Source organism: Melospiza georgiana, chromosome 31 (genome assembly GCF_028018845.1).
Source record: "Melospiza georgiana isolate bMelGeo1 chromosome 31, bMelGeo1.pri, whole genome shotgun sequence".
In the NCBI taxonomy this organism is placed as follows: domain Eukaryota; kingdom Metazoa; phylum Chordata; class Aves; order Passeriformes; family Passerellidae; genus Melospiza; species Melospiza georgiana.
Window position 1 is genome coordinate 1,464,258 of NC_080460.1, and position 13,394 is coordinate 1,477,651.

The following is a 13,394-nucleotide window of genomic DNA, read 5'->3' on the forward strand; positions in this document are numbered from 1 at the left end:
AGGAAAGGAAAAAAAAAAAACCTAAAAAGGGTAAAAATGCATTTCTGTTAGAAATAACACACCGAGCAAAAACTGAATTTAATTCCTATTTAATGTGGGACAGCGTCCTTGGGGAAAATAATTCCAACACGCTCTAAATTAGGTGAATTTTTTTTCACAAAACTTGAGTTTTTCCCGTTTTTTCCCATAAAACTTGAGTTTTCTCCTTTTTCCCCCATAAAACTTGAGTTGTAGCAATGGGATTTCCACCATTTTTCCATGAGAATCAGGATATTAGAGAAAAAAGTTTCAATTCTACATCAAAATGTGAAATGCCTTCATAAAAATGCAGTTTTGATGGGATTCCCATGGGATTTTCCACAGTTCTGTTCTGGTTCTTGAAGGTCCTGTTGGCACAGCTTTGGGGTCACGGCATTTCGGGGTTGGGCACAGCATCCCAAATCCCAAATCCTGCACCCCAAATCCCTCATCCCGTATCCTGCATCCTGCACCCCAAATCCCACATACCCCATCCCAAATCCCAAATCCTGCACCCCAAATCCCACATACCACATCCCAAATCCCAAATCCTGCACCCCAAATCCCGCATCCTAAATTCCATATCCCAAATCCTAAATCCGACATTCCAAATCCCACATTCCAAATCTCACACCCCAAATCCTGCATCCCAAATTCCACAGCCCTTTTCCTGCATTCTGCTTCCTGCATCCCAAATCCCATCTACCAAGTCCCAAATCCCAAGTCCCTGATCCCAAATCACAAATCCCGCATCCCACACCCCAGATCCCTCACCCCCAAATCCCACATCCTTATCTCGCACCCCAAATCCCAAATCCATCACCCTGCATCCTGCACTCCAAATCCCACACCTTGCATCCCAAATCACTCATCCTACATCCAATATCCCAAATCCCTCACCCTGCATCCCAAATCACTCATCCTATATCCCAAATCCCAAATCCCTCACCCTGCATCCCAAATCACTCATCCAATATCCCAAATCCCTCACCCTGCATCCCAAATCACTCATCCTACATCCCAAATCCCAAACCCTGCATCCCAAATCACTCATCCTACATCCCAAATCCCAAATCCCTCACCCCAAATCCCTGATCCCAAACCCCAAATCCCCCCATCTCTCACCCCAAATCCCAAATCCTTCACCTCAAATCCCAAATCCTGCATCTCACAGCCCAAATCACTCATCCTGCACCCCAAATCCCAGATCCCAAACCCCAAATCCCGCTCCTGCCGCTCCCACTCCCACAGCCGCACTCATTAGCGGCTCCTCATTTCCATGAATCCCAGGAACGGGACTCAAACCAGCCCCGGCTCGCAGCGATCAAAACAAATCCGCGCGACATGAAAGCGGCGGGTTGAGGCAGAGGTGAGCAGCTCCAGGAGCGATTTCCACACTTTCATCCCTTTCTTTCCCCGTCCTCTCCATCATTTCTCGCCGAGCGGGGAAGCTCAGGCGGGGATTTGATGGCTGGGAGATCTGAGGGCTCGGCTGTCAGGGGATGCTCCGCGTTTAGCATCGATAATCAACCCCAGTGCCGCCGCGTTTCCCATCGCTGAGTCCCCGAAATCCCTCCCAAAGCAAGCACAAAATCCCTCCCAAAGCAAACCCTAAATCCCTCCCAAAGCAATCCCAAAGCCATCCCCAAAACCATTCCAAAATCCATCCCAAAGCAAACCCAAAATTCCTCCCAAAGCAATCCCAAAATGGGTCCCAAAGCTAACCCAAATCGGTCCCGAAGTAAACCCAAAATGGGTCCCAAAGCAAACCCATATCGGTCCCAAAGTAAACCCAAAATGGGTCCCAAAGAAAACCCAAATCGGTCCCAAAGTAACCTCAAATTCCATCTCAAAGCAATCCCAAAATCCCTCCCAAAGAAAACCCAAAATCCATCCCAAAGAAAACCCAAAATCCCTCCCAAAGCAATCCCAAAATTCCTCCCAAAAGCAAACCCTAAATCCATCCCAAAGCAATCCCAAAACTCCTCCCAATGCAAACCCAAAATCCCTCCCAAAATTGGTCCCAAAGTGAACCCAAAATTGGTCCCAAAGCAAACCCAAAATCTCTCCTAAAGCAAACCCAAAATCTATCCTAAAACAATCCCAAAACTCCTCTGAAAGCAAACTCAAAATTCCTCCCAAAGTGGTCCCAAAATTGGTCCCAAAGCAACCCCAAAATCTCTCCCATAGCAACTCAAAATAGTCCCAAAGCAAACCCAAAATCAGCAGGGATTTGCCTCTTTTGGGTGGGAATTCCATGCTGGGAAAAGCCCAATATTCCCTGTAATTTTTATTTCCCTGTTGCTCCCACCTTTCTCCAGTGGTTTAAATCCCAGGAAGAAACTTTTAAACATTTCTACCAATTAAAAAAAATCCATTTTCCCCTCTGCTGCTTGGATTGTTTCCTGAGCTCCACCCATGGAGGTTTTTCCCCCCAGGAGCTCTACTGGGACAGAAAAGCAGCTTAAGGGAAAGAAGGAACAGCAGGAATATTTAATTACAGAATTCCAGACTGGTTTGGGTGGGAAGGGACCTTAAAATTCCCTCATTCCACCCCTGCCATGGGCAGCCACAGGGATACTTCCAGGGGTGGGGCAGCCACAGCTCCCCTGGGAATTCCATCCCAGCCAGGAATTCCACTCCAAAATCCCCACAAAATTTCCTGTTTTCCAGCTCAAACCCATTAAAGCTGGAATTTTAAACTCAAATCCTTCCCTGCTCGCGCCTCTGAGATCCCAAAACGCCTCTTGGAGTTTTACGGAGCTGGAATCCCGTTTATCGCTGGAATTGCCACGGAGGCTTTGATGAGGACACCTGACAGACGGAGGCCTTTCCTTAATTTCCTTAATTGTGCTTAATTAGCCATGGCTTCATTGTGCCCTGTGCAGCGAGAGCTCGTTAGGGTGGCACTAAAACAGGCGGGGAGCAAAGGAAGGGACATGTGGAGAGGCTCCAGGAGCTGAGATTGGCACCTGGGCGCTCATTCCTGCTCGGAAAACGCCGGGAATGATGGATGGAGGCACTTAGGAGCACCCTGACAGCAATCAAGGGGGTGATCCATCCTGGTGCTGGCGGAATTCCAGCGGCTCAGCCTCGCGCTGCGCCGTGGGAAAGGCTCGGAGGGATCTGGGAAATGAGGTGGGAATCGGGAACCTGAATTCTGCTCCTGGTAAAGCCGTTCCGTGGGATGGACGTTCTGGATTCCGCTCCCATTAGAGCTATTTTATGGGATGAAAGTTCTGGATTCTGCTCCTGTTAGAGCCGTTTTGTGGGATGGAAGTTCTGGGAAGCAACATGGATTCTGCTCCTGGTAAAGCCATTCCATGGGATGAAAGTTCTGGATTCTGCTTCCATTGGGGCCCTTCCATGGGATGGAAGTTCTGGATTCCGCTCCCATTAGAGCTATTTTATGGGATGGAAGTTCTGGATTCCGCTCCTGTTAAAGCCATTCCATGGGATGGAAGTTCTGGATTCTGCTTCCATTGGAGCCCTTCCATGGGATGGAAGTTCTGGATTCCGCTCCTGTTAAAGCCATTCCATGGGATGGAAGTTCTGGGAAGCAGTGTGGATTCTGCTCCCGTTAGAGATATTCCATGGGATGAAAGTTCTGGATTCTGCTCCTGGTAAAGCCATTCCGTGAGATGAAAGTTCTGGGAAGCAACACGGATTCTGCTCCTGGTAAAGTCATTCCATGGGATGAAAGTTCTGGATTCTGCTTCCATTGAAGCCCTTCCTTGGGATGGAAGTTCTGGATTCCACTCCCATTAGAGCTATTTTATGGGATGGAAGTTCTGGATTCTGCTTCCATTGGAGCCGTTTTGTGGGATGGAAGTTCTGGGAAGCAGCATGGATTCTGTTCCTGTTGGAGCCATTCCATGGGATGGAAATTCTGGATTCTGCTTCCATTGGAGCCCTTCCATGGGACGGAAATTCTGGATTCTGCTTCCATTGGAGCCATTCCATGGGATGGAAATTCTGGTTCTGCTCCTGGTAAAGTCATTCCATGGGATGAAAGTTCTGGGAAGCAGCATGGATTCTGCTTCCGTTAGAGATGTTCCATGGGATGAAAGTTCTGGATTCTGCTCCTGGTAAAGCCATTCCATGAGATGAAAGTTCTGGGAAGCAACATGGATTCTGCTCCTGGTAAAGCCATTCCATGGGATGAAAGTTTTGGATTCTGCTTCCATTGGAGCCATTCCATGGGATGGAAGTTCTGGATTCCGCTCCCATTAGAGCTATTTTATGGGATGAAAGTTCTGGATTCTGCTCCTGGTAAAGTCATTCCATGGGATGGACATTCTGGGAAGCAGATTCCGCTCCCGTTGGAGCCCTTCCATGGGATGCAAGTTCTGGGAAGCAGCATGGATTCTTCTCCCCTTGGAACCCTTCCATGGGATGCAAGTTCTGGGAAGCAGCATGGATTCTGCTCCCCTTGGAACCCTTCCGTGGGATGCAAGTTCTGGGAAGCAGCAGCGCCTCTGCACAGCCAAACCCAACCCAGGAGCTCCTCAGGGTGGGGAACAAATGTCGCCCTGACATCATTCCAGGGGAAAACACCAGATCACAGCCTCTGGAAAAGCTCAGGAAAGGCTCAGAGGGAGGTCACAAGGACTGTCAGGGGATCCAGGAAGGGAACGTGCAGCTCAGCACCTCCATTTGGGGCTGGATCTGCTGGTTTCTCCCAGGACGAGAAGGAACAGCCTCAGCTGTGCCATCCACAGGGATTTCTCCATGGAAAAGGCTGTTAAGCACTGCCCAAGGCGGTTTGGAGTCCCCATCCCTGGAGGTGACCCAGGAATGCCTGCAGCACTCAGACAAGGTTGGACCCGGTGACCTTGGGGAGTTTTGCAACCTCAGAGATTCCACAATTCCCTCCTGTGGTTCCACAATCCCGCTCTCCTGGAGCCGGGCAGGGCCAGGAGTGGAACCACTGGAGTGTCACAGCCCCAGTTCAGGCACGGCCACCCCAGCAGGGACAATTCCAACGTCCCCTGCTCGGCTCCGGATCTCAGCTCAGCCGTTCCCTCCCCGCCTCCCATCTGCCACCAAAACCCACCTGCTCCTCTCCTCCGGCTCTCAGGTACAAAGCAGCACAAGCACTTTGTAATTTAGTTGAAAGAAAAGAGGTATTTTCTTTTTAATCCCCTAAACGCCACCTTTATTTTTCCTGCAAAGCGCCGAATCTCGCGGATTTTTTTTTTTTTTTAGTAATTTTTTTTTTTTTTAAACTTTAGAGGAGAAATTAATGCACAGAACGGAACAGCAGAGAGAACAAAGAGGAGAGGGTTTGTTTGTCCCCAGCAAAGGCTGCAGATGACAGGCACACGCCTGGCCACCGCAGGTACGGCTCCAGATTCGCACGGCTTTGTCTCCTGCCTTTGATGCCTCAAATTAAAATGCGCCGGAGGACGGTAATTAAAAAAAAATATAAAAAAAAAAAAAGTTAAAAAACCCCCAAATCCTGAGAACCACTTGGCTTTTTGCATTTGGATCCTTCCTGTCTCAAGGTTTAACCCTGTGAGGGATCTCTTTGGGAATGGATTTTCCATGGGAGATGTGGCTGCTCCCTGGAATGTGCAAGGCCGGGTTGGAGCAGCCTGAGGTGTCCTTGGGGGTGGCTTTGAGGTCCCTCCCAACCCAAACCATTCCAGGACTCCGTGATCAAGGGAACAGAGCACGGACTGAGCCCATTTCCAGCAGAATTCCCACTCTCCAGTCACCCCATGACCACGGGGGTGTGACCCCTCCCAGCATCACCTCTGCTCCTCTCCTCCTCCGGGACCAAGATAAGGATGCAGAGAGTCCCTGCTTGGGGTTTCTCCAGGAATTGCACCAGGAGATCAAAGCACGCAGATTTTGGGGGTCTGGTGGTGCTGCAGGAGGGATGGGGGTGCAGGAGCAGGTCCAGTTCACAGGGAGAGGACCCCAAAGGTCTCCTTAAAGCCCCTCTGACTTGTGGGAACATTGGCATCCATTCCCAGCCCCTATTCCTGCTCAGAGCAAACTGCTCCAGCCCTGATCCAATTCCTGCCACCCCTGATCCCAATTCCAGCTCAGAGCAGAGAACAGCCTTGATCCCAATTCCTGCTCAGGGCCAAGTGCTCCTGCCTTGATCCCAATTCCTGCTCGCATCAAATGATTCCAGCCCTGATTCCAATTCCTGCTCAGAGCAAGTGATTCCAGCTTTGATCCCAATTCCTGCTCACAGCAAAGTGCTCCAGCCTGGATCCCAATTCCTGCCATCCCTGATCCTAATTTCTGATTAGAACAAACTTCTCTAGCCTTAATCCCCGTTCCTGCTCAGATCAAACTATTCTAGCCCTGATCCCAATTCCTGCCGCCCCTGATCCTGATTCCTGCTCAGAACAAACTGTTCCAGCCTGGATCCCAATTCCTGCCACCCCTAATCCCAATTCCTGCCACCCCTGATCCCAATTCCTGCTCAGAGCAAATAATTCCAGCCCTGATCCCTGATCCCAATTCCTGCTCAGTACAAACGGTTCCATCCCATCCCAATTCCAAGTGCTCCGCCCCTGATCACGGGCATTAATTGGGATCTCAGCTAACGAGGGTCATCCCACGCAGGAAACCCCAAACTCAGAGCACTTCAGGAATCTCTCCCCGCTCTCCCCTGGCCGATCCCCTTCTCAGATCCGGGGGGTCCGGCCGAGCTCGGGGACTTGGCAGCATCCCCCGGTGCCTCCTGGAACTCAGATCCAGCCTCTTCCCTAATTATCCCCCGCGGGAATGCGCTGGAGTAAACCCAGCTCCGCTCGGTAATTTATGCCGGCTGCTGCCTTTGTGTTTCAGAACAAGCTGGGCCCTTTCTTGACGGTTTTTTTTTTTTTTGTTGGTTTTTTTTTTCGATTTAATTGCTTGATGAAAAGTCCCATCAGTGCTGTCAGCACGAATAATGTCCCCAAACACGGGATGCCCACCTGGCACCAAATGGCACAGCGGGAATTAGAGCCCACAAAGGGGCAGGGATGGAGGGAGGGGGGCACGAGGTGACCCCAAAGCCATTCCCAGAGCTGGAAGAGGGCTGGGCTGGTGCCAGCGATGCCATCCTTGCCCTTGGCAGCAATTCCCAGAGCTTCCCAACTCCCTCGGTGTAGGATTGATGGGGGTAGCATGGTTGGGATGGATGGAGATGAGAGATCTCTGAAGCCAGGTCGTGGAATTTGGGGTTTATTGCAAAGGGCCCTGCTGGGAGCTGCCAGGCACAGCCCAGAGCAGGCCTGAGAGAAGAGAGGGGTAGCGAGGATGAGAGGGTGAGAGAGTAAAAGAGGTAAGAGAATAAAAGGCAAGAGCTAAGAGACAAGAGGTAAGAGTAAGAGTGCAAAGTTCCCATTCCAATACAATAAATCTTCTGTGTTGAATATTCTGATTCTCACTAACCAATCCAGTACAAGACACAAATCCTACAGCATTTACATACAGCCCATAAGAATCATCGCATTGCCATCCTGTGTTACATTTTAAACCCTAAAAACTCCTCTTTGTGCCCTTCTGCCAAGCTGTAGGGTCTGCTCTGAGCCTTGGAGCTGTCTGCAAGCAGAGGGTGTTGTTCCATCCAAAGGGGATCACCTTCAGCCAGCCACACCATTGTTTTCCAGTTGTTCAGTAACTGAGGGATCTCAAAGCTTGCTTTCATTTCAATCTCGCTTATAGTTTCCATATTCTCACAATCTTTTGCCAGACAATCATATTTGTAAAGCTTTCCTGTTCCATCTCCCCCAACACCAGGGGATCTGTTTCAGCCCAGCCACAGCACAGGGTGTCCTGCCAGGATGTCACACAAATGTCAGAGCAGCCTCCCAGCCCGTCCCCAGCTCCCCAAAACCAAACCCCAGCTCTGGAACAGATCCCAGTCCAAACCTCACTTCCCAGCCAGGCTCATGGCAAAAAAAAAAAAAAGGCAGAAAAAAAAGATGTGAAGAAAAGCAAAATCTCTTCATAAAATCTCTTAATAATAAACCCCAAGAAGGATTCTGGGTTTGTTTCCCTTTTGTGCTGCACCAGCAGCAGATGAGGATTCATTAATTCCCTGGCTCTGTGCTGGGATTATTCCCGAGGCTTTTGGCTGCCTTGCCACAGGTGATTTTTGGAGCAGGTGCACCCATAATTGATTTGTCATTATTAGGGAGATAATTTACCTAAATTCGGTATCAGGCCCTGATTCCAGCCTGGAATTAGTGCAGCCTGATCAGATTAGCAGGGACTCTGCCAGGCCTGGGTGTTCCCCAGAGCAAAAGGGTTTTGTGTAAAAAAATATCTTAAAAAATATCTTTAAAATCACCCTGGAGTGTGGGACGATTCCCCAGCTCCTCTCTGGGTGAATCCTGGCAGGAGTCCTCCTTGACCTGAGCACCCAACGCTCCAAACCCCAAAGGAGCGACCCCAAATTGGGTTTTGGGGAGTTTTGCTGGATTCTCATCATTTTGCCACTCACTGACAGAGCTGTGAGTGTCTGTCCCTCACCATTCACCCCCTCCCATTCACCACAGCCCCGGACAGCTCCATCCCAGCCCTGTTTCCACCCCTCAGCCTCTTCCAAATCCCTGGAAGGGCCAGGAGGGGCAGGAGGGGCTGCTCGGGAGAGGCAGCGTGGGCAGAGGGGGATGCTCAGCAGAAACAACCTCCTCCTCTTCCTCCTTCTTCTCCTCCTCTTCCTCCGTCTCCCTCTCCCTCTCCTCCTCCTCTTCCTCTTCCTCTTTCCTCTCCTCCTCCTCCTTCCCTTTCTCCCCCTCCTTTTCCTCTTCTCCCTCCTCCTTCTGTCTCTCCCTCCCTCTCTCCTCCTCCTCCTCTTTCCTCTTCTTCCTCTTTCCTCTTCTCCTCCTCCCCCTTCTCCTCTTCCTTCCCTTTCTCTCCTTTCTTTTCCTCCTCTCCCTCCTTCTCTATCTCCCTATCCCTCTCCTTCTCCTTTTTCTCCTTCTCCATCCCCTTCTCCCTCTCCTCCTGCTTCCCGTCCTCCTTCCCCTCCTCCTCTTCCTTCTTCCTTCTCATCCCCCTTCCCCTTCTCCTCCTTCCTCTCCTCCTCCTTTTCCTCCTCCTTCCCCTCCTCCTTCTCCCTCTCCTTCTCTTTCTCCTTCTCCTTCCCCTCCTCCTCTTCCTCCTCCTTTTCCTTCTTTCCCTCCTCCTTCTCTCTCTCTTTATCCCTCTTCTCCTTCCCCTCCTCCTCTTCCTCCTCTCTCCCTTTACTTCTCCTCCTTCTCCTTCTCCTTCTCCTTCTCCTTCTCCTTCTCCTTCTCCTTCTCCTTCTCCTTCTCCTTCTCCTTCTCCTTCTCCTTCTCCTTCTCCTTCTCCTTCTCCTTCTCCTTCTCCTTCTCCTTCTCCTTCTCTTTCCCCTTCTTCCCCGCTTCCTCTTCCTTCTCCCTCTCCTTCTCCTCCTCCCTCTCCTCCTTCCCCTCCTCCTCTTCCTTCTCCTTTCTCCTTCTCCTTCTCCTCCCTCTCCCTCTGCTTCTCCTCCTCCTCCTCCTCCTCCTCCTCCTCCTCCTCCTCCTCCTCACCTGCCCCTCCCCCGCCACCCTCGGCGGTCCCGGTGCCGCCGGGCTCTGACAGAGACGTTGTTTAGCAGCTTGTCAGAGCTGTAAATTGGCCGAGCAGCGGAGCCGTTCGCATTCTCCACGGGGCTTGAACTGAGAATTAAACAGTGCCAGCAACCGCTGCTGCTGCCTGATGGAGCAAATCAATTCTCCCTCCTCCTCCTCCTCCTCCTCCTCCTGCTCCTGCTCCTGCTCCTGCTCCTGCTCCTGCTCCTGCTCCTGCTCCTGCTCCTGCTCCTGCTCGCGGCCCGGATTCGGGAGGGCAGGATTTGCCAGGCAGTCCTTGAGGGCCGGCACAAAAAGGCAGAGAGAGATCAGGGCAATTAACCTGAGAGGCCCCTGGGGAGAGAGAGAGAGAGAGGAGGAGATCGGGGGGGGGGGGGGAGAGCTCAGGATCCGAGCGCTCCATCTGCTCGCGCTGCTTTAATTGATCCGCGAGTCAATCACAGCAGCAGCGGCTCAAAGCAAACACGGGCAGGGCAGGTTATCCGGCAGGGCTGCGGGTGACACGGGGACACCTGGATCGCCATCCCTGGATCCCCACCCTGGATCCCCACCCTGGATCCCCACCCTGGATCCCCATCCCTGGATCCCACATCCCTGGATTCCCACCCTTGGATCCCCATTGCTGGGATCCCCACCTCTGGATCCCCATCCCTCGATCCCACATCCCTGATGTTCCCACAGCCTCGATATTCCCACATTATCCAGGGGTTCCTCCCACATCCCTGACATTCTCCCATTATCGAGTTCATCCCTGATGTTCCCACATCCCCAATATTCCCACATTATCCAGGGGTTCATCCCACATCCCTGACATTCTCCCATTATCGAGTTCATCCCTGATATTCCCACATCCTCGATATTCCCACATTATCCAGTTCATCCCCAGTATTCCCGATATCCCCACATCCCCAATATTACTACATTATCCAAGATTCATCCCACATCCCTGATATTGCCCTGATTCCCAGGGCTGGGAGCAGAGCCTGGATCAGATCCCAAGGGATTGGAGCACTGGGATATCTCCCCTCATTCCTCCTCATTCCTGGGCCTGGGAGGAGAGCCTGGATCAGATCCTGGCATATTGGGAGCACTGGGATATCTTCCCTCAGTCCCAGGCTGGGAGCACTGGGATAGATCAGATCCTGAGGGATTGGAGCACTGGGATATCTCCCCTCAATCCCAGGTTGGGAGCACTGGGATGGATCAGACCCTGAGGGATTGGAGCACTGGGATATCTCCCCTCAATCCCAGGCTGGGAGCACTGGGATGGATCAGATCCTGAGGGATTGGAGCACTGGGATATCTCCCCTCAATCCCAGGCTGGGAGCACTGGGATGGATCAGATCCTGAAGGATTGGAGCACTGGGATATCTCCCCTCAATCCCAGGCTGGGAGCACTGGGATGGATCAGATCCTGAGGGATTGGAGCACTGGGATATCTCCATTCTCAGGCTGGGAGCACTGGGATGAATCAGATCCTGAGGGATTGGAGCACTGGGATATTTCCCCTCAATCCCAGGCTGGGAGCACTGGGATGGATCAGATCCTGAGGGATTGGAGCACTGGGATATCTCCCCTCAATCCCAGGCTGGGAGCACTGGGATGGATCAGATCCTGAGGGATTGGAGCACTGGGATATCTCCCCTCAATCCCAGGCTGGGAGCACTGGGATGGATCAAATCCTGAGGAATTGGAGCACTGGGATATCTCCCCTCAATCCCAGGCTGGGAGCACTGGGATGGATCAGATCCTGAGGGATTGGAGCACTGGGATATCTCCATTCTCAGGCTGGGAGCGGAGCCTGGATCACTTCCCAAGGGATTGGAGCACTGGGATATTTCCCCTCATTCCCGGGCTGGCAGGAGAGGCCGGATCCCATCCCAGGCCATTGTGCGGCGATGAAAGGAGCAATCAGCGGCTGAAAGGAGCAATCACCGCCCGCCGCCTCCTCCGCGCCATCCCCGAGGGGTCTCGGCCTCCCGGAGCAGCTCCGCGGGGTTTGCTCTGCCCAGATCCCGCTCCCATCCCTCTCCCTCTTTCCTTTATCCTCCTGTTATCACTCCTCCATCCCTGCGGAGATTCCCAGGGCGAGGAACCCGAGCGGGAATCGTTCCTTTTGTTGTCGCTACAACGTTCGGCACCGATCTCCTCTGTCCTTCGGGTGTTCCGGGGATTGATTTTGCATCAGCTGCCTCTGCCTCCGATAAAATCACACAGAACCTCGGAGATGCCGCCGGCCGGGGGCTTTTTACAGATCACAAATGGGACGGGACTGCTGGGAACGTGCCTTGAGCTGTTTGATTTTCCAGCATCAGCCTCACTCCATGGTTATGACAATGGGAAGATGCCACCAGTTCACATCCCAGGCAGCAGGTGAAGAATTTAATGTTACAACTCACTTTATAAGTTTTTTGACCAATCACACAAAGCTAAAGCACATTGACAGTAGTTTTATACAATCACTTTAAGCACAGGCACCTTTGGTTAAACAATGCTTGCTTCTCTCAAATACAACACCTGCTTGTGAGCCTTAAAACACAATGCACACAGCTTTTATTAAGCTTAAAACTTCCTAATATCTCACCAGATAAAGTTTTCTGTAGATTACAGAGTTATTCTAGACATGCATTAATACACAGGCCATTGTTCTATTTGTCCTTGCTTTTCTACATTTTAAATAATTTTTCTGCTGACCAATCTCATGGCTGCTGCTCAGCTCCGATCACAGTTCTGCTGCCTCTGAGGCCTTTTGCAGCTTTCTCCAAACCCTCTGATTTTGTGGATTCCCACAGGGGAGCTCTGGAGTGGTGGCTCCGGCTCCAGGGCAGCACTTTAGAGTCGGGAGAAGGACAGCGGCCCAAAAAGCCGAGCCCCAGGCAGATAAAAGTTCTAAAAAGACTCAGAAAGATGGAAATATTTCTCTCAAAGGGATGCTTGATTGAGCCAGGGAGCTGGGGAGGAAAGGGAAGGGCTGGAGAAGCACTCAGCCCCGCTGGCTCCGGGATTTTTTCCTTCTTGGAATGGGGAGATTAATTCCCCAGATTTATGGGGTGGTTATGGAATGATGGCTCGGTGGAGGTTGGGGTTGGGTGTGAAAATCTGTGTGATTCCATTCCTGAGGCTCTGCAGGGATTCCCAGCTACAGGTCTCAACTAAAACACCCCCCAGAGAAACCCCACAGATCCCAAAACCCACAGATCCCAAACCCCGCAATCCCCACCCCAAGCTGCATCTCGAGCACATCCCAGACCCAGGCCTGGATTCTCTGCACAGATCCAAGTCCAAGCTTGCAAAACCTCCCAAATCTCCACTCTGGAGCGGGAAGAACCTCCCAAATCCCCATCGTGGAGCAGGAGATTCCCAAATCCCCATCGTGGAGCAGGAGATTCCCAAATTCCCCATCGTGGAGCAGGGACAGACCCAAATCCCCATCCTGGAGCAGGACAGACCCAAATCCCCATCCTGGAGCAGGAGATTCCCAAATCCCCATCGAGGAGCAGGAGATTCCCAAATCCCCCATCGTGGAGCAGGAGATTCCCAAATCCCCATCCTGGAGCAGGAGATTCCCAAATCCCCACTCTGGAGCAGGACAGTCCCAAATCCCCATCCTGGATCAGGACAGACCCAAATCCCCCATCGTGGAGCAGGACAGTCCCAAATCCCCATCCTGGAGCAGGAGATTCCCAAATCCCCCATCGTGGAGCAGGAGATTCCCAAATCCCCATCCTGGAGCAGATTCCCAAATCCCCCATCGTGGAGCAGGACAGACCCAAATCCCCCATCTTGGAGCAGGACAGACCCAAATCCCCATCCTGGAGCAGGAGA

At 51.8% G+C, this 13,394-nt stretch overlaps 1 protein-coding gene across 1 annotated transcript in view; it reads left to right on the forward strand.

Annotated features, from left to right (window-relative positions):
* Positions 1–2,436: 2,436 nt before the first annotated feature.
* Positions 2,437–13,394, forward strand: part of UNC5D (unc-5 netrin receptor D) — a 340,661-nt gene continuing 329,703 nt past the window's right edge. Inside the window, exons 1-2 of the mRNA XM_058042310.1 lie at positions 2,437–2,442; positions 3,102–3,123. Coding sequence (XP_057898293.1) covers positions 2,437–2,442; positions 3,102–3,123 — 28 coding nt within the window. The remainder of the gene's footprint in view (positions 2,443–3,101; positions 3,124–13,394) is intronic.